Below are 22397 nucleotides of genomic sequence, written 5' to 3'. Positions count from 1 at the left end.
TTCACAATTTCAAAATCGATTTGAAGCACCTGTAAATTACACTTGGGGAGACATAAATAACACAGCCTTATAAACAATAACTTGCTGTATTAAATCCACAACAGAATGACCTAAACCTATGCATAATGTGTTTATGCTGCCACAAAACAACATTTCTGATCCACTGTGCCCCGGCTTCCCCTACACATTAAGAGGTGGAGCAAAAACAATTTAGCAGGATTTGTTTAAAAAGTGTGTCAGAGCATTTTAGACTTTTAAAGAGGAATGTGACTCTGTAGACCTTGTACTTAAGATATGTTAGCGTGCCATGCAACCCAAAGGTAGACACGTTTCACTCAGCGGGGCAGCTGAAGTTGATCTTCACGTGGTTGCCCAGCAGATGTTGGAGAAAAAAACATTGAAGAAAAGTCAGTGATTCCCTTTCTCTGACAAGTACAACAAATTCAATTCACTGCAGAAAACCAGAAAGAAAGAGCAACTACCAAATCTTGATTCCACGTAGAACATGTTCACTCTTCAAAACAGTACAGAGTTTACATGTCTGAGATGCAGAAAATTAGTCGATGTTTTGTAAAAAAAACCAAACAAACAAACAAACAAACAAACAAAAAAAACAAATCAGAGGTGGCTCTGAGGGGAAAGATCAAGAGAGTCAGAGAGTCAGAGAGGAAGTCGCAATCACAATAGTTCTGGCTGTATGGTCGGACATCTGCAGTGCACAGAGCTCTCTGCTGTAGTCCCTCTTCTTGGGCTGAGCTCACAGGCTGCCCGATTGCACTCCTGCCTTATGGTCCTCGAACAGATGTCTCTGAAATCAACTCTTTCACAGCTGGCCCTCCCCTGCAGTCTGTCTGCCAATCTACACCAGACCAAGCTGGCAAAGAATACAGCAGTGTCAGAGGATAACACTGGCTGCCATCCTGCAGGAAATGACTGGATCCAGCTTCCTACTAGTTCTGTCATTGTGCCTGTTCAAGCAGCGAGACACAACAGAGCTGCAAACGCAGACGCAAGCTGACACAAAGTGGGAGCTCATGGCGGAGCGCCATGATCATAGTATGACACAGGTCACAGGTGCATGTGCTGCAGACCAGAGAGTGCACTCACCCTTTGGGATCTAGCAGGTCGCGGACTTTCTCATTGTAGATCTCCATGTAGGACACCTCCACCTTAAATGAGTGGGCCTCATTTGTCTCCCTGTGGACCCTCTCAAACAGCGAGCAGCAGAGTCGGGGGATCAAACCGGGCTGTTCACTGTTTCCCATCATGGAAAAGGATTTGCCTGAACCTAGATGAAAATAGCCACACATAACTATCAACTTTTAAATGAGAAACCTGAATGATTTTGAACCCTCCTGAGGAAAATTTTTGCTGAAACATATTAGGGCCTTCTCAAAAAAACAAAAACAAAACAAAACAAAAAAAAAAACAGAAACATGATAAAGACATCAAGTGTCATACTTCTTTCACCAAATAAAAAGCAAATTCTGATCTATAAAAAGCAAATTCTGATCTTAATGGATGCAAAGAATGCCTAGCACAAGTTTTTACTCAAACCTGTTAAAATACTGATATTACGGTCAAACAAACTTACGATACTAATATATCTTCTAATACGAGGTCTGTGAGAAAAGTATCCGACCTTTTTATTTTATGCAAAAAATATATGGATTTGATTCATATCTTTTTACGTCAGCCAAGCTTGAACCTTTGTGCGCATGCGTGAGTTTTTTCACGCCTGTCAGTTGCGTCATTCGCCTGTGGGCAGGCTTTGAGTGAGCACTGGTCCACCCCTCTCGTTTTTTCATTGCGAGGAAATGGCGGAATGATTTGGGCTTTGTTCCATCAGAATTTTTTCAGAAACTGTTAGAGACAGGCAGCTGGAAACCATTCGGAAAATTCATTTGGCTTTCGGTGAAAATTTTATGGGCTTGACAGAGATTAAGGAGTGTTACTACCGCTTTAAGGACGGCCCACAATGGCGCACGGTGCGCCGAGCGCGATCGACAGGCAGAAACGTCCATTTCATTTCTAAACAAATGGCTGTATGGATCCGGGACCATTGTGTGCAATTTCTCTGGTTATCACAAGAGCTGGACATCAGCCATTTTCCGGCAGATTTCACTTTTAACAAGAGATTTTGTCATGGAAAGCCGTGCGGAGGCTTCGCGCGTCATGACGGATTCGCTGATGGAGCGAGACAAAGAACACCTCCGTTTTGGAGTGTCAGAGGACAAGCTGGGACATGCCCAGCTCTCCACAATTTCTCTTATACTCACTCGACTGGCAAGCCACTGAAAGCCGAGATAGACATGTCTCAAACTCTGGTGTTGCTGTGTCGCTTTAAGGGTCAGAACTGGGTGAAATTAGACAATATGACCACACCTCAGGAAGGATATGAGTTAAGTGATTCACCAGCGTGATCAGAAATCTGATTCTTCCTGCTTTTGTGCAACCTGCACACGACTGGGCCTGCAGATATACTTAAATTCCAAATACACCCATACCAGTGATAAGTTGTTAAAATGGATTAACTGAAAAATAAATATAATGTTGAGCATGAATCACCTTCACCGGGACTTTGGGTTACCTGTTTGTCCGTAGGCAAATATGCAGGCATTATATCCTTGGAATGCATTTTCAAGTATTCCCTCTCCAAGGCACTTGAACACCACCTCTTGACCTTTAAAAGAAAGAAGCAGTCACCATGGGGATTATGGCTAACAGATAAAACATTTGCTAAAAAAAATAAATAAATTGGGCTTTTATGCGTTTTTCTTGCTTCAAATGTCAAATAAAAACAAGTAAAACATTCTTCTTTATACAAAATCTTAGAAATTAAACTTTCCAAGTGAAACATAAGTTAAATAAAAAAAATAAATAAATAAAAAAAATAAATTCACAATTGACTGTTTTAGCATCACAATTTTTAATGAAACATTGTCAGTATTACACAAATTGTTTTTAATTTAAAGAAGGAAGGATGGATACATGGGTAATTTCTGTTTTCAACACTTTGCAAATATGATTATGGTGGTTTTATATTAGTCCCAGTGCTTATGCAGGCCATTATTCTTTATATTTCTGTTTTGTTTATATCATGTTGTTGAGATTTCTGGTAGTTTTTCTTCTTTTATTGTAATGAAACAATAAAAAGCCAGGGGGGTGAATTTTAATGAGCACTCTATCACGAGTTGTCCAGTTGGTGTCCCATAAATGTGCGAGGTAAAACTGCGCAAAATGAAATTACACAACAGTTGTTAGAGAGCAAGAAACAATGAAGAAGATTCATGAAAGGTGACAGATTCCTGTCTGGTCGTGTGGAAAATGTGGGTCTGTGTGGAGCATTCGCGCATGTTGCTCGCTTTCGTGCTCCTGCTGCAAGGGACAGCTGCTTAAAGAGCTAAATAAAGCTCTGGCCCGAGTCCTTGAGGCAACTCCTCAGTGAACAGACTGCCTTGTCCGTTCAGCACAAAAGCAAAAGTGTTTCATTTCTAATACAATATGGGAGAGATAAGAGGAGCAAAATGTAAATCAGTCTTACACTAGTCGCAAGAGTTGCTTTTTAATAGACAACACAAAACTCTTGCTTTAATGTTTTGTGCGCAAGCTGAAGAAAGCTTAAGTAATTGGATTGATATTGTAAGTGGATGCATGATTCAAGTACATCAGTACATAAATACACTCAACAAAAATATAAACGCAACACTTTTGGTTTTGCTCCCATTTTGTATGAGATGAACTCAAAGATCTAAAACTTTTTCCACATACACAATATCACCATTTCCCTCAAATATTGTTCACAAACCAGTCTAAATCTGTGACAGTGAGCACTTCTCCTTTGCTGAGATAATCCATCCCACTTCACAGGTGTGCCATATCAAGATGCTGATTAGACACCATGATTAGTGCACAGGTGTGCCTTAGACTGCCCACAATAAAAGGCCACTCTGAAAGGTGCAGTTTTGTTTTATTGGGGGGGATACCAGTCAGTATCTGGTGTGACCACCATTTGCCTCATGCAGTGCAACACATCTCCTTCGCATAGAGTTGATCAGGTTGTCAATTGTGGCCTGTGGAATGTTGGTCCACTCCTCTTCAATGGCTGTGCGAAGTTGCTGGACATTGGCAGGAACTGGTACACGCTGTCGTATACGCCGGTCCAGAGCATCCCAAACATGCTCAATGGGTGACATGTCGGGTGAGTATGCCGGCCATGCAAGAACTGGGACATTTTCAGCTTCCAAGAATTGTGTACAGATCCTTGCAACATGGGGCCGTGCATTATCCTGCTGCAACATGAGGTGATGTTCTTGGATGTATGGCACAACAATGGGCCTCAGGATCTTGTCACGGTATCTCTGTGCATTCAAAATGCCATCAATAAAATGCACCTGTGTTCTTCGTCCATAACAGACGCCTGCCCATACCATAACCCCACCGCCACCATGGGCCACTCGATCCACAACATTGACATCAGAAAACCGCTCACCCACACGACACCACACACGCTGTCTGCCATCTGCCCTGAACAGTGTGAACCGGGATTCATCCGTGAAGAGAACACCTCTCCAACGTGCCAAACGCCAGCGAATGTGAGCATTTGCCCACTCAAGTCGGTTACGACGACGAACTGGAGTCAGGTCGAGACCCCGATGAGGACCACGAGCATGCAGATGAGCTTCCCTGAGACGGTTTCTGACAGTTTGTGCAGAAATTCTTTGGTTATGCAAACCGATTGTTTCAGCAGCTGTCCGAGTGGCTGGTCTGAGACGATCTTGGAGGTGAACATGCTGGATGTGGAGGTCCTGGGCTGGTGTGGTTACACGTGGTCTGCTGTTGTGAGGCTGGTTGGATGTACTGCCAAATTCTCTGAAATGCCTTTGGAGACGGCTTATGGTAGAGAAATGAACATTCAATACAGGAGCAACAGCTCTGGTTGACATTCCTGCTGTCAGCATGCCAATTGCACGCTCCCTCAAATCTTGCGACATCTGTGGCATTGTGCTGTGTGATAAAACTGCACCTTTCAGAGTTTCCTTTTATTGTGGGCAGTCTAAGGCACACCTGTGCACTAATCATGGTGTCTAATCAGCATCTTGATATGGCACACCTGTGAGGTGGGATGGATTATCTCAGCAAAGGAGAAGTGCTCACTATCACAGATTTACTGGTTTGTGAACAATATTTGAGGGAAATGGTGATATTGTGTATGTGGAAAAAGTTTTAGATCTTTAAGTTCATCTCATACAAAATGGGAGCAAAACCAAAAGTGTTGCGTTTATATTTTTGCTGAGTATAAATAATGTCATGATGTACTTAATGGCCTGATAGACCACCACCATTTACACAGCTGCGTACCTTTTTCTTACTTTTGCAGGAGAAACATTATTATGACTTCTTGAACTGTCATGTTTGATGTCAGAAACTTCCAAGAGGGTCTGCAGTGGCCTCTAGTGGGCATTTTTCTTAACATCCTTATCAACATAAAGGGAATACGAATGCATGCAGACAGTGATAATTACACTGTTTGATACAAAGAGATCGATGCACATATACAACTAGAGTAGTGTGTTTATAGAGCACAAATCTAGTTTCCAATTCCGAAAATTTTTACCTTAGAAAAAGTTTTCAAGGTCAAAGTCCTATTAGAAGTGGCCTTTGATAAGCTAAATTAGATGTGATCAAATGTCAGGAGTATGTATTTAGTTCATGCACTTGAATCAATTTTGGTGATGTAGGTAAATCCATAACAGAAAAATAAGAGTGACTGAGGCACTTTTGATTGAGATATACAGTGGTCCCTCGCTATAACGCGGTTCACCTTTCGCTCATTAGTCTGCATCTAAAAAGGAGTGATCACACCTTGGAGAGCTGTTGCACCAGGTGGACTGACATGAATCATGGCTCCAACATGAGAGATGTCAATTGAAACAAAGGAGAGGATTATCAAACTCTTAAAAGAGGATAAATCGTCACGCAATGTTGCAAAAGATGTTGGTTGTTCACAGTCAGCTGTGTCTAAACTCTGGACCAAATACAAACAACACGGGAAGGTTGTTAAAGGCAAACATACTGGTAGACCAAGGAAGACATCAAAGCATTAAGACAGAAAACTTAAAGCAATATGTCTCAAAAATCGAAAAATGCACAACAAAACAAATGAGGAACGAATGGGAGGAAACTGGAGTCAACATCTGTGACCGAACTGTAAGAAACCGCCTAAAGGAAATGGGATTTACATACAGAAAAGCTAAACGAAAGCCATCATTAACACCTAAACAAAAAAAAACAAGGTTACACTGGGCTAAAGAAAAGCAATCGTGGACTGTGGATGACTGGATGAAAGTCATATTCAGTGATGAATCTCGAATCTGCATTGGGCAAGGTGATGATGCTGGAACTTTTTTTGGTGCCGTTCCAATGAGATTTATAAAGATGATAATGCATCTTGCCATAGAGCAAAAACTGTGAAAACATTCCTTGCAAAAAGACACATAGGGTCAATGTCATGACATAGGGTCAATGTCATGACATAGGGTTAATGTCAACAAGCAGATCTGATTTGATGCAGGTGTTAGTTTTGGGGATGAAAATTTACAGGGTGATTCCATTATTTATTCCTCAGAATTGAGTGATTCCATATTTTTTTCCTCTGCTTGGTCTAAAAAAGGAACCGTTACTGACTGCCACAATCTTTTTTTCTTGATTTCTTATAGTGTTTCTTAAAGCCAGAAAGTTGACATTTGAAATTACTTTAGTTTTGTGTCGTGTCTGTGATCTGCTTTTTTTCTACCTAATTAAACAACTGAATGAACATCCTCCTAGGCCGGTGATTCCATAATTTTTGCCAGGGGTTGTAATATGACTCCTTTATCACTAGTGACTCACCAGCATATTTGGGAACATTAGACTCATCCATGGACCAGAAACAGTGGTCAAAGGCGAACACCTGCAGCAGAGACAGAACAGGGAGTATAAACACACACTTTTCTTCCTTGTCCAAGCATGTACAGTACCAAACACCCTCATCTGGCCCACAAATGCAGGAGACACACACAGACAAACAGGATTATTGTGCTGCCGCCCTGCAGTAACTCAGCAGGATGGAGCTTGTCTGTGTGGTTACGATGAAGTCTAACAGAGCATTGTTCGAGGTAACGCGAGTTAAGGCAGCGGCATTACTGTCTGCACAAATCTGCTGCTCACTAACCCGTGTTTTTTCACAGTGTTCGACGTTAAATGAATTCATAAATCAGGGTCAGTGCTCCACAGAAGAAATTCCAGCACCCGGTGGCCCTTGTCTCCAGGGAAACAGAGCCGGAGCGGTTCCCGGAGGTGTGGGCTGGCACTCGGCCCTCAGCGTTTGGTCGTACAACAGAGACTTCAGCACCTGCAAACGCTCTGGACAGATGGGGAAAGATGTACCCTGAGAATGTCCAATGTCCTCTGTCCTCACAGACAGAACTGCTCCTGTTACTCTGTTTAATGCACCCCCACATTCTTAAAGTAACCGATTACAGCTGCTTTAAGTACATTTTTGCACACTGATACAAACATTCGCCGATTTTACATCGATGATTGATATTCAAATTGAAGGTTTCTTGAATTGTGGGTGAAGCCATTATTATTTTAAAATGTGGTCAAATAAACAATAAAATAATCATAGAATAAATGTAAAAGACAAACTGTGCAGGAGCTATAACATATGGAAGCGTATTGCATTCACTGGATAAAAAAAATCAGATTGCTGATCTTGTAATTACGAGAAAAGACCTTATAATTATGAGATTCAGCTATTTTCTTTTTTGTTTATTTATTTTTTTGTTTGTGTGTGTGTGTGTGTGTAATCGCTTCCATACGATGTGCTTCCGTATTTCCAATCCCTCAGTAAAGACAAGCGTGAGAATTCCTGTCATAATTGAAAATTGGACAATTTGTAATGTCCGACACTGCACTGTGATCGCACACCATGCACACACAAAGTTCGGATTTTCCCCTAAACTGTTCCTGAATAAATGAAACTCCTCCAGCGATGTGGGGCACCAAGACTGACATGCGCCCAGCTGGGAGTGAGCCCCGCTTCGTCCCTCAGTGGTCGGTGGGGCTGTGAGAGTGAAAGCTTGAAGTCTGGAGGGGAGCGAGACACGGCTCATTTTGGTGAGTCGCCACCTGAACATTCATCCAGGAGCACCTGAGGGTAAGGATATATACGAGATCCTGATCTCATAATTACAAGATCTTTTCTCGTAATTATGAGATCAGTGGTCAATTTTTTTTTTTTATCCAGTGAATGCAATACACATCTGTAATAACAATATACCAACAATCAAAAATCATCAGCTGCCCACAAAATAAACAACAAAAATATATACGCACCACTAATTAAGCAAAAGAACAAGCCTCTCATCAGCAATTGACTTGTAATGACTCGATGGACAGCAGTGCTACTGTGGGGGCAGGAGGCTAAGATAAGGGGCTACGGACATTTTTGCGAGATCGCCACATCTGTTACAGAGACATCTTAATCTTAACAGGATGAAAAAAATAGTGGACAAACCACAATTCTCTGGGGCAGCTAGATTACAGCAGGATCACTGAAATCGGTAACTGGTGTGACAGTCTCATGGAATTTCCCATACCGTCATTTTTTAAAAATTTCTTAACATTGATTGAGGTGAATAATTCACACATTGACCTCCATAAGAATTCTCTTCACGCCACCACAACCTTCTAATGACAGTTTCACCTGTTCAGTCATGACTGTACATGATTTTAATTCTCTCTGTTATGGCCCAGTCACATAGCACTTAACGAAGGGCAACGAAGCCCTGACGAAACAAGAAATCTGGACTTTCGTTGGCATCATTTAACCTTCGCGCAGCTTCGTTCCTGCAGCTGGCACTTTGTCAGGATTTTTAAACTGTTGAAAATTTTGAAAGAAAGGCAACGGAAACCTCAATTCATCCGTGTTTCGTTTTGCTGTCGTTCTTGATGTTTTTTAATTGTTTGTTTAGTTTTTGTAACGTTACTGTTTAATTTGACATCGTTCGACCAGCTGAGTGTTTTCACACAGTGCAGAAGCTGGTTTGTGAGCACTGAGGCTGCTGCTGTGTTCATGTACCGTCGAAACGTACAGGGCAAACCCAGCCTGTTTGCTTGGATTTTTTTTTATCTGGGTGGAGAGTCAGGTTCAATGCGCTCAGGCACCTTATATAGGCCTAATTAGTCTTTTGTGTGATTACAATTAATTATTTTGCCACAAGCAACTGCTGAATTTGAAACAACAAAAAAGTTGTGTAAATTCCGACAGTATTAGCGGCAGCAGCTGCTGCTGCGTGCGCTTAATTTTTTTTTATTAAATATAACAATATGAGTGTAGGAATGACAATCCGTCCCTTACGTACATATGGCAACGGGTAGATAATTTAAAAGATTATATAAAGAGCTGTTCTGGAAGACAGAATTCACGTTGTGGTTCAGCTGCAACTGGTGGAATAAACGCACATGCAGAGTCAATGCGCGGCGTTCACAAGCACTGATCAGTTTACTGCTCTGATATATTCAATCATCTTTACACTTATATTTATTCCCCCCTTTGAGAGTTTTCTGTCATAAATCTATATACACTCAACAAAAATATAAACGCAACACTTTTGGTTTTGCTCCCATTTTGTATGAGATGAACTCAAAGATCTAAAACTTTTTCCACATACACAATATCACCATTTCCCTCAAATATTGTTCACAAACCAGTCTAAATCTGTGATAGTGAGCACTTCTCCTTTGCTGAGATAATCCATCCCACCTCACAGGTGTGCCATACCAAGATGCTGATTAGACACCATGATTAGTGCACAGGTGTGCCTTAGACTGCCCACAATAAAAGGCCACTCTGAAAGGTGCAGTTTTGTTTTATTGGGGGGGATACCAGTCAGTATCTGGTGTGACCACCATTTGCCTCATGCAGTGCAACACATCTCCTTCGCATCATCCGTGAAGAGAACACCTCTCCAACGTGCCAAATGCCAGCGAATGTGAGCATTTGCCCACTCAAGTCGGTTACAACGACGAACTGGAGCCAGGTCGAGACCCCAATGAGGATGACGAGCATACAGATGAGCTTCCCTGAGACGGTTTCCGACAGTTTGTGCAGAAATTCTTTGGTTATGCAAACCGATTGTTCCAGCAGCTGTCTGAGTGGCTGGTCTCAGACGATCTTGGAGGTGAACATGCTGGATGTGGAGGTCCTGGGCTGGTGTGGTTACACGTGGTCTGCGGTTGTGAGGCTGGTTGGATGTACTGCCAAATTCTCTGAAACGCCTTTGGAGACGGCTTATGGTAGAGACATGAACATTCAATACACGAGCAACAGCGCTGGTTGACATTCCTGCTGTCAGCATGCCAATTGCACGCTCCCTCAAATCTTGTGACATCTGTGGCATTGTGCTGTGTGATAAAACTGCACCTTTCAGAGTGGCCTTTTATTGTGGGCAGTCTAAGGCACACCTGTGCACTAATCATGGTGTCTAATCAGCATCTTGGTATGGCACACCTGTGAGGTGGGATGGATTATCTCAGCAAAGGAGAAGTGCTCACTATCACAGATTTAGACTGGTTTGTGAACAATATTTGAGGGAAATGGTGATATTGAGTATGTGGAAAAAGTTTTAGATCTTTGAGTTCATCTCATACAAAATGGGAGCAAAACCAAAAGTGTTGCGTTTATATTTTTGTTGAGTGTATATGGCTTAGAATAAAATACAGTGATAGATAAGTGACCACGGCACACCATTTTTTTTTTTTAACTGGAGCAAGACAGAGCGCGCAGCGTGTCCTCAGACAGTGTGGATTCTGATGATGAAGGAGATGATCCCTCTTTTGTTCTGGATGAGGAACCAAAGCAGGTGGGTCCACAGACGTGCACACAGATCTCCACAGCTTCTGTTTGCAGTTTCTCCAGGACTCAGGTGCTATGAGCTCTGTCCCAGCGCTGAGTCCTGGACCTCAGAGATGCAGACACACACTACTCCAGCTGTGGCTCCAGGCGTGTTTCGTTTAAAGCATCAAGATTGTCAGCTTCAGTTTTGTTAAGTTCCTATTTCGTCCCTTTTGCGCTCTTGCTTCGCAGGCTGTTCGGTGATGAAGCTCTTTCAGCCACCTTTTCTCAACGAATAGTGACTTTTTTTTTTTACTTTTTCCCTTCGTTCAGGAATCGTCGTGCGCTGTGTGACTGGGCCATAAAGTGTGTCACTGTGTTCTAAATCAATACAGCACCATTTAAAACCATTTCATCCACAGTGAGAAGATGAACTCAAAAATGTCTAAAAATAGAGCCTGGGATGAAAAATGTTGGAGTTCCCGATCAAAACCCTCTGATAAATTGTAAGTATTCTTATTACTGCTGATTTCAATGCAGCGCCTGTTTGCCAAAAACACTTTCCCAAACACGAATGCCTGAATGAGTGAACCATAAAGAGGGCGGCCGGCCAGGGAAGCTTGAGCTGTACAGTCAGCACGGGAAGGCCTGAGATCACCAAGACCTCTTCTTGTTGTGTGGGCCGCTGAAGAGGAGGTACTGCTGGCCCACCACCACCAGATGGCGCCCTGCTTGGAGTGCGGGCTCCAAGCACGAGAGGGCGTCAGAGCCGCTGGGAGTGACAGCTGTCACTTAGCAGCACCAGCTGTCACTCACTACATCACTACAAAGGCCGGACTGCAACTCCACCTTCCCAACACTTCTTGTGCCTTCAGATGGTGACATTCAGTGGAACAAAGGTGCATCATCATTTCCAATGAGGGCTGAATTGATAACTCGGACTCAGATGTACTTTGGTCTGAGTCTTGGGCAACAAACTGTTCGGAACTGGACAATCACTTGCAATCAGAAGCATAAATAATAGTGAAGCCCAGAAGCACAAAACCCCTTTTTTGTTTCTGTGATGGAAGTGTCAAACAGGATTCAACGCAGGGAGGCTCATGTGAGTTTTGCTGAAGCTCAGCAGACAGCCACCTGCTCGTCTCTGTAAAGGGTATTACAGGGTAACTCAGGTTCATGGGCCCCCCAAGACCACAGATGACTGTGGCTCAGCTCTTTCAGCGGCTAAGGGTCCCGGGGTATTGAGCACAAAACCCATCCCTGGTCTGTCACCCAGCGTGTTATCGGGCAGAGGTGGAAGGGCTGGTGGGCTGCGAGAGCGCTCTCCAACAATGAAGCTTTGAATGCGTGCACACACACACACACACACACATGCTGCCCCAGTGTCCGCACTCATCCCTCTTTCATTGTGGAGCCATTGTGGGTGTTCACAAGATGGAGAGAGCTGACACATTCACACAGACATCTATCTGACTCCTGCTGACCAACCAAATGACTAAAACACACTCAGTCATGTCCTTAGAAACTGTGTGACAACGGTACACTTCCAAAGGTACAGTGGAATAATGTGTTACTGGATCATTTCAGGATCTGTGACAGTGCCAACATGATCAGGAGCCGACACACTGAAAATGAACGTTCCTGCAGACACCGTGTGCATAAACTGAGCAACAACAAAGGCAAATGGAATAAACATACCTTAGATTGTTTCCTGGTTTTAATAGTCAGCCCACAGGAGGACAAACAGAGGAACACCACAGGTGGATCCAGAAAGACACAGAGTAGAAATAACATGGTTAGCAGTGAGATTTTGAACGAGTGCACATGCATGCAGAGTAAAGGCCCTGTCCCACTGGCGTTTAGGATGATTTGCATATGAATTGCGCACAGAATTGGTTCATATTCTCTAAACGTCCGCAATATCTGTGAAACATGCTTGTATGAGTCGGCCGACATCCGCACACGTCTGCAATTATCCGAAAAGGCTTGTTTTTCCGTTGCCAGGATTTTTGAGCTGCACAAAATTTTGGCTGTGGATGACATCCGCCTTACATACTCAATACATACACAATCTATGCTCTGTATATCCGCCTTTATCCGCAACTGACAGGAATCTGCGGCTTGGCAGCGGAGTGGGACAGTGTATAAAACGGAAATATAGCGTGCCTATCACGTCCACATCACGGACTAAAATAAGATGTAGTGACTGCATACAAAGTGGCCACGAATAAAGCGTTTGTATTACGTCAGCTTTGCATCTGATTTGCGGACAATTTGCGAATACACAACAAACACTCCATGTAAACCCAAAGTACCATGGCAGACATCGACATACCTGCCAGTCAGTGCCAGTCCAGCTATGGAAACGTACAGACGTAGTTATGGATCCCCCAAAATGCCATCCAACAACATAAAGGCGGACTGACATGAGCATGTTTTGCTTCACGCAGCAGCACGACCTGTGTCCCGATGATCCCACCAGCTGTATTCACAGCTGGACGCCGTTCTTTGTTCTACCGGCTGCCACGTGCTCTGCGCTGGACGCTGCATATATAAAATAATTATTTTGTAGCGGATTAATCATGTTTTCTGCAAATTCGCTGTTGAAAATGGCTCTAATCACTTCCTGAATCACAAAGGAGGCTGCAGCCCGAGCCATTCATGCACACGCGTGTCTAACAAGCTGCAGAAAGCATTTTGAGCCGTCTTGACTTGTTTACATTGTCAAGGCTTGATAAAACAGCTGCATGTTTTTTTCCTTCTTTTCTGCAGCTGTTACAGTATTTATTCCCATGTTTATAACAGATTTAACTTCTTGTTATAATCGTCCAGACGAGCTGCGCTCTGATGCGATCCGCTGACGTCACCACTCGCCCTGTTCACTGCTTGTTTACGCCAATCAACTTGTCCAAGTCCAGCAATTGCTCCAGAGGCTGTGGTGTTGGTGTGAATAGTGATGCTGAAAGGCCCAAGTGCACTTCATTTATGACCGCAATGCAGATTCCGTTCATGCACAACACGTGCGCAATGCATTGTCAATACATCTGTAATACCTTCGTGATAATCGCAATGTGTTCGATCTGTTTGCCCAATACATGCTTTATTCATCCGTGACTGTCTGTCATATATTCGCTGTACATTATTAATATATCCATAATTCATACTGAGACATCTGCCATTTTTGGCCACTTTTGTTGCGGACGACAATGAACACCCAACATTTGTATACTCAATTCATGTGCAATTAATCACCTCCCCAGTGGGACCGGGCCTTAAAACACAGTTGCACCTATCACAGCTGGAAACCTTTCACAAAACAATAAAATGACTTTCAGCCTGCAGTTGAAATATCTGCACTGACAACTAGAGTTCTAGTCCTGTCAACTAGAGCTCAGGTGGAACAGAGATTTTAAGTAGCCGTGGTCTAAAAGTCCATTACAATAACAGGAAATATATATATATATATATATATATATATATATATATATATATATATATATATATATATATATATATATATACATATGTGTGTGTGTGTGTGTGTGCGCGTGTGTGTACACGTTACAGCCATTACAGCCAGAATGGATGGAATTCATTTTTTTCCTCAAAATTATACACAATACTCCATAATGACAATGTGAAAAAAGTTTATTTTAAGATTTTTGCAAATTTATTAAACATAAAAAAACTAAGAAATCACATTTACATAAGTATTCACAGCCTTTTCCATGAAGCTCAAAACTGAGCTCAGGTGCATCCTGTTTCCACTGATTATCCTTGAGATGTTTCTACAGCTTAACTGGAGTCCACCAGTTGATAGGACATGATTTGGAAAAGCACCCACCTGTCAACCTATGAGGTCCCACAGTTGACAGTGCATGTCAGAGCACAAAGCAAGCATGAAGTCAAAGTAATTGTCTGTAGACCTATAAGACAGGATTGTCTCGAGGCACAAATCTGGGGAAGGGTATAGAAACATTTCTGCTGCTTTGAGATTACCAAGGAACACAGTGGTCTCCATCATCTGTAAATGGAAGAAGTTCAGATCCACCAGGACTCTTCCTAGAGCTGGCCACCCGTCTAAACTGAGCGACTGAGGGAGAAGGCCCTTAGTCAAGGAAGCGACCACGAACCTGATGGTCACTCTGTCAGAGCTCCAGCATTCCTTTGTGGAGAGACGAGAACCTTCCACACAGTAAATTTTGCTGAGTAACATTTAATCTGCTGGGATAACATTTGATCCCAGTCCAAATAGAGTAAAAAACACTTTATTGTAGAGTGAACTCATTTTTACTGGTGTCGCCGACCGAACGGCCCCCCCGCCCCCCGCCCCACCCTGCCCTGCCTCCACTGCGGATGCATCATTTCGGAGCACAGCCGCTCTGTGGATGGACTCTCTTCACCCGAAGCAATCAAATGGATTAATGGGATTATTAACCATCAGATGATAACGGTAAAACTTTTTAAATCATTCTAAAGTCAGTTTTAAGCAGAAACGAGGCTGTTTTAAGCAGGAATGAGGCGATAATCCATGACGCTTTGAAATGATGGACGGTTATGCGGTGAATGCAACAGCTAGCAGCCATGTAGCTGTGGCGCTGTGATTGCTTCCTCCACCTTTTCTGATGAAATAATGCTGAATTTCTGTGGAAATGATTGTTGTACAAAAGCTTCAGATATCTGTCGCTGAGACAGATGATGACTGGAGTGCAGTTTGAAGCAGAAACAAGGTGATAATCAGTGAACCGCGGCTAAGGACGCATGCACAGTGAAGGCAGGGTGGACCAATTTTTAGGGCAGACCGTTCAGTCGGTGACACCGTCTATTCAATGCAAGTGGTTTTACTCCAGTAAGAGTTGATTTTACACTATGCTGATTTGATTTAGCCCTGTGGTAGAGTATATTTAACTCTATTTATACTGGGATCAAATGTTATCCCAGCAGAGTAAATTTTACTCAGCAAAGTTTCCTCTGCAGAAGGACAACCATCTCTGCAGCAATCCACCAATCAGGCCCGTATGGTAGAGTGGCCAGACGGAAGCCACTCCTTAGTAAAAAGCTCATGGCAGCCTGTCTGGAGTTTGCTAAAAGGCAGCTGAAGGACTCTCAGACCATGAGAAACAAAATTTCCTGGTCTAACGAGACAAAGATTGAACTCTTTGGTGTGAATGCCAGGCGTCATGTTTGGAGGAAACCAGGCACCATCCCTACAAGTGAAGCATGATGGTGGCAGAATCATGCTGTGGGGATGTTTTTTCAGCGGCAGGAACTGGGAGACTAGTCAGGATTGAGGGAAAGATGAATGCAGCAATGTACAGAGACATCCTGGATGAAAACCTGCTCCAGAGCTGTGGGACGGTTTATCTTTCAACAGGGCAATGACTCTAAGCACACTGCCAAGATATCAAAGGACTGGCTTCAGGACAACTCTGTGAAAGTCCTTGAGTGGCCCAGCCAGAACCCAGACCTGAATCAGACTGAACATCTCTGGAGAGAATGAAAATGGCTGTGCACCGACGCTCCCCATCCAACCTGATGGAGCTTCAGAGATGCTGCAAAGAGGAATAAGCAAAACTGCCAAAAAAAAAAAAAAAACGTGCACCAAGCTTGTGGCATCATATTCAAGAACACTTGAGGCTGTAATTGCTGCCAAAGGTGCATCAACAAAGTACTGAGCAAAGGGTGTGAATATTTCAGTCCAGTCTCATGCTTTTTTTTGTGCTCGAAATGAGTCACTTTTTGTGGCGTGGTTATTTTTTTATTTTACTATTTCCAGCCCTACTCCTTCCCCCAACCATAACCTAACCCTCTCCCTTCCCCTAACCATAACTCCAGAACCCCCCCCCCCCCCCCCCGCATTTTGTGCTCCCATCACGTCATGAAAATGTTTTCATGACAGTACCACAAACCATAGATTAATTTACTTTTCGTGATGCCATCATGAAATGCCGTGAGATATGGCTGGAATGTGATTTCTTGTTTTTTTATTTTTAATAAATCTGCACAAAAATGTATTTTTAATAAATTTGCAAAAATGTAAAAAAACAAACAACAACAAAAAAACAACGTGGTGGTGTGAGTAGAATTTTTTAGAACTTTTTAAGAACTGTTTTAAAACATCTTTCACAAATAAATAAATAAATGAAAATAGACATGTTTATATTGCAAAATCCTCCTATCTTTACATAGTAGTGACGATGGGAAACTTATCAGTTAGCTGTTTCGAATAGTCATGCTAACACATATGCATAAAAGAACAGAGAACTACTTCCAGTTGCCACAACACAGCTTAAAACCATCACTGCTTCAAGCCCTTAATGTCAACTGAAGTTCAGCTCCAAGTGGACAAGGAAGTTGTCCGAACCTACGTACATGAAATTCTTAATGCAACAACAGGCCCTTGGGCAAGGCCTTTAATCCCCTATTGCTCCCGGTGTGCAGTGAGCGCCTTGTATGGCAGCACCCTGACAACGGGGTGAATGTGAGGCATAATTGTAAAGCGCTTTGAGCGTCTGATGCAGATGGAAAAGCGCTATACAAATGCAGTCCATTTACCATTTACCAACAATGAGATTGGGTTGGGTGAGAAGCAGGGTGTTGTGTGTTGGGGGGTGTGGCTGGATGTTTTGGTGTTCTTTTCTTTTCTTTGCTCTTCAGGTGGCATGGAAACTGATTTGTCTGTGGAGAAGGTGCTGGCTGAAGAGTCCTCACCCTCATCAACATCATGTGTAGCACCTGTGACTGGTGCTCACATACAACCTTAAAGACTTTCAGCTGAAGCAGATAATTGGATGGCGTTCTGCATTTAAGGCATGTGTGATTCAAGCAGAACTGCCGGGAACTCGACCTTGTGATGTCCGTTTGTGAGACGCTGAGGACCGCACCTGGGTTTGACACATCGAGCCCGTGAAGCAAGGAAGGGTGAAGCAAGGAATGTGTGCTGACTTGCTGTCAGCACACATTAAAGGTGATTAAGTGTTTGACTAATTGTTGATAGTAACTTGGTGTTTTGTTACGCAGTATACTGGAATTGTGATAAGAATTGTACAGTTTGCTTCTCACTGCTGTGGCGTGCAGGATAAGTGATCCTCCACTTGTTGTGAGAAGCTGCTCATTTGCATAAAGTTAAAAAATACAGACCTGAATGTGTTGCTGATAGCGTGTGTCTTTTGGAAGATATTGTTGTAACTGCTGACTTACCTCACCTCTTCTTTGCTTCACAGAGAGTCAGTTTGTCGTGTCCACCTGGGGGGTGTTTGTCTGGTGGTAGTGGGTCCAGGAACGCCGGGCTTCTATCCTTTTGGGCGCTTAAGAGCGTGCCAACAGTCACTCCACCAGAAGGACGTTGTTTTTGTTTTGTACACATTATTATGCACAGGTGAAAAATAAATTGTTTCTGTTGTTGGAACCGCTTTCTGGTTATTTTTAGCGCTGGGTTCTGTCTGACGCAGGTCCACTCCTCAACCCGCGTCGACACATAACACAGGGTTCACCCTGGACAAGATGCCAGTCTGTGTCACAGGTCCACAAAAAGACAGACATACTCATCCACACCTATGGCCAATTTAAAGTTACCAATTCAACTATCCTGCATGTCTTTGGATGTGGGATGAAGCCGGGGCACTCGTGGGGAACCTACACAAACACGGGGAGAACAAACTCCACAAAGAAATACCCAATCAGGAAGTGATCCCAGAACCTTCTCACTGTGAGGCAACAGTGCTAACCACTAATCCACCCTGTCGCCCTATTCCGTTTATTCATTCAGTTATTTATTTCCAATTATGGCTGGTATGGTCCACCACTCAAATTTTCAAGACAACTGGTTCAGTAGCTTTTGTGTAATCCTACTCACAAACAAGCTGCAAACAAATGGACATGGATGAAAACATAACATCTTTGGCAATGGCAAATAAAAATTAAAAAAAAGCATTTGTAAAGTGCTAATATAAAAAAGTGAGATTTGAGTTGTTGGCTGGGGAATGTGCTCTACAAGTGTCGTTCTAGTTATTGTTGATTTTACTTCTGTGTGGAAAAATCTGTCAGTTTATACAGTGAATATTTTCCCTGAATAAAATGTGCATGAGTTCCACAATCACATGAATCTGTGTCTACAGAAATCAGTGTAAACTGAATTCCACTGCACTTTCCCCCCACAGACATCCGTGCACTCCATGTGGGGGTGCAGTAGCCCTCCAATGTGAAAGCCAGGACTCTAATCACTTCTGAGGCAGCCCGGTCTAAACCCGGCTCTATTTGTTCTCTCGTCAGTTTGTGACAAACATTCTGGAAGCAGGAGCTCAATTAGGAGCCGACTTATGATCAGAAAACTGCTTTTTGAGATGTTTTCATCAACTTTACCCTGATGTCAAACAAAGTACGTCACAATAAAACAGTCACAGAAAACATACTCTGAGGTGTTCATTGTATTTTTTGTTTTATCTCCTTGATAACCAGACCGGATTCTACAGTTAATGGACTCCTGGTGTGATTACTTCCTTTTGTTCTTGCCTCATTCCTCTCTTTTATGCACTCATTCATTCACTCCCATGCAGTGGTATTTCCTGGCTGTAGGTGCTGCTGTTATGGGGTCTATAGCTGGCGCAGCGGAGCGTTAGCAAGGGAAGAGATTTAGCATCCAATGTTCCACTGACTCTTGAGTAAACAGCTCTTACATCTGCAGAATTAACGGAGAGGCCGGGTCGGGGAAAGCTGGATTCGGCAATACCAGCTGCCGGAACTACAGACAAAAGAGTTACATGTTCTTCAAAGTACACAGATAATCTTTTGTTTGTTTGTTTTTTAAATGGCACTTACGTGTTAACTGTCTTAAAATAATCTTTCAAAACATTTTTTAAGTGTTTGGGCACTAAATGGACTGCATTTATATAGCGCTTTTCCATCTGTATCAGACGCTCAAAGCGCTTTACAGTAATGCCTCACATTCACCCCGATGTCAGGGTGCTGCCATACAAGGCGCTCACTACACACCGGGAGCAATAGGGGATTAAAGGCCTTGCCCAAGGGCCCCTAGTGATTTTCCAGTCAGGCGGGGATTTGAACCCATGATCTTCTGGACTCAAGCCCAACACCTTAACCACTAGACCATCACCTCCCCCAACTGGTAATAACTGTTTGCAGAGCCGCTCAAACAATTCAAGTTAGGAACCAAATGCCTTCATTCCTTATAGCTGGCAGGAACCTATGTTGCAGTGGCCTCTTGCCTCTAGTGTAGTGGATTTTGAAGTCAACTGGTCAGAGATGAAACTTAAAAGTGCATATCACTGATAAATGAAATGCTAAATAAGATGACTATTCTAAACAAATAAAGAATTATGAACATTTTGTTTTAATGTGTTTTATTTTTGGTGCCATATGCCCTGAGAAATTAAGTCATGAAAATGCTTCTGGCATTTTTACATAAAACAAATGCAGTAAGAACGTCTAAAAACCCAGTTAAACTATCCAGGAGAGTTTTAGGCACAATATACAAAGAGCTTTATGTTGCGATGTTAATGCTGTTGTCCGTGTGCAGCGGTTTAAGTGTAGCCTGATCAGAGTGTCTCAGTGAAGTTCTCAATATTAATGACGGAGCGCCTTTTTTTGTTTGGACCCGGAGGTTGAAAATCACACGATGCGTTACATCACACTTCATTTCATTTCATTTCATTTCTTTATGGGTGATTCTTTAACTACGGGCACTACTGGCCTTGCAAATGTAATTTCCACCACACCATTGCCTTACAATACAGGAAAAGGTTAAAAAGCACAATTACACATTACCCCAGGCCTGATTCAGTAACACTGTTTTACAGCAGGTTCCTGTTTTACACACAAACCTACACACAAACAAACATTTCATTCAATCATTTGGAAAATAGACCTAACATGTACAGCACACATTCATAAAGTGATCAGTCAAGTAGGAAAGGTAGGTCAGTGGTTACACGAGTAACTATTCATTAAATCGTGTCTGTAAGTTTTTTAAATAGTATCTCTGAGCTGATTGATCTAGTGCCCAGAGGGATATCATTCCACACCTTAGTGTAGATGTAGAAGAATGATCTTTGTTCATAGGTGTTTTTATAAGGGACTTGGAGCTGTTCCGCCGATGTTGATCTGGTGCTCCTCTGAGAGTTTGTAGTTGGTACTAGAGCCAACAGAGCTGGTGGGAGGTTGAAGTTTTTTAACTGAAAATAAAATCTAACAGCAATACTGCTTATATAGTTGTTAAAAGTCAGAGCATTTGATCTGGACAGGGCTATACAATGGTGGGTCCAGCCTGGAAGTTGACAGTGTATTTTGAAAGCTCTGTTGTACAGTCGAGCCACAGGATCAAGAACATCATTTGTGGTGAGAGACCATATAGGCAGACAGTAGGAAAGAGAGGAGAGGACTACGGCATGGAGGTACGTGTGAGAAACAGAGGTTGTCAAATATGGTCTGATTTTGTTGTAGACATACAGTTTTTGTTTAAATATTTTTTTCCACATTTATCCAACAGCTGTGCTACTGATGGGGTCTGCATTGTTTTGTTTTGCACTTCATCATGTGCTGCACATTCTCAATCGGAGACAGATCAGGACTGCACGCAGCTGTTGTAGCACTACCCCGAGTTCATGTAGCCATTCCCTTTTAAGAGTGGGAGAACATGGTTTTGTACTGCTGTAAAATGCAGGGCTGTCCCTGATAAAGACATGCCTGGATGCAGGATATGTTGCTCTAAAATATGCATATATATTTCTGCTATGAGCACCGACACCCCAATACTGTCAGAGATGCTCTTTGCAGAATCAATGGATTCTGCAAAACACATCAATCACACTTGGTTTGTGATTGTCCTGGATCTCAAGGACTTCTTGGGCTCAGCGATCAGAAGTGTATCTGAACATGGAAGAAGTGTTGAACTTGTAGAAACATTCACTTATCTCAGCAGTGACATCTCATGTACCTGGGTCCTAGGCCTTTGAGACTGGGATTCATCTAGGCACATCACAAAGAGTCCTGCGGTTGCTGGACTGATGTGTTTGGCAATGCCAATATACAAGTCTTTAGGGTCCTGGTGCAACCTGTCAAACCTTATGGTTGTGAGACTTGGCCAGTAACCAGTGACCGAAGATGGTGACTAGGTGCCATTGGTACTATGTCTCTTCAGTACCTCTGTAATGACTTTCTGTCAAACAAATTTTGACTTCAGGAGACTCTGAAGAGAAGCATCACTTGCACTACGAGGGAAAGCCAGCCACAAAATCTGTGGCATGTTTCATTTAGGAGCCCAGTGGCTGAACAAAGCCAAGGACACGCCCATATTTCACATGGCTGTGGCAGATAAGTGGTTATTTTCGAGAGGTGGGGATGGATCTCTGCCTGGGTGGTTGCAATCCAGCACCCAAAACTATGGCAGCTGAGTTAGCGGTGCATTCATGACCAGTATTGTATTAAGTATCATAATGAGAGTTATTACAAGCTGTCTCAATGAGAAATATGCAAAGAGATTTGCAATTTTTTTAAAGTTATT

The 22397-nt window shown here is 42.8% G+C and overlaps 1 protein-coding gene across 4 annotated transcripts in view; it reads right to left on the bottom strand.

Annotated features, from left to right (window-relative positions):
• LOC117514491 (kinesin-like protein KIF13A) overlaps positions 1-22397 on the bottom strand; it is a 121329-nt gene that overhangs the window by 55932 nt on the left and 43000 nt on the right. For all 4 annotated transcript variants that reach the window (XM_034174974.1, XM_034174975.1, XM_034174977.1 and 1 more), the window contains exons 3-6: positions 12578-12590; positions 6892-6952; positions 2591-2683; positions 1108-1288 (exon numbers count right to left, since the gene is read on the bottom strand). In XM_034174974.1, coding sequence (XP_034030865.1) covers positions 1108-1288; positions 2591-2683; positions 6892-6952; positions 12578-12590 — 348 coding nt within the window. The remainder of the gene's footprint in view (positions 1-1107; positions 1289-2590; positions 2684-6891; positions 6953-12577; positions 12591-22397) is intronic.

This window comes from Thalassophryne amazonica, chromosome 7, assembly GCF_902500255.1.
Source record: "Thalassophryne amazonica chromosome 7, fThaAma1.1, whole genome shotgun sequence".
NCBI lineage: Eukaryota > Metazoa > Chordata > Actinopteri > Batrachoidiformes > Batrachoididae > Thalassophryne > Thalassophryne amazonica.
This window is presented reverse-complemented; position numbering and strand designations above follow the sequence as displayed.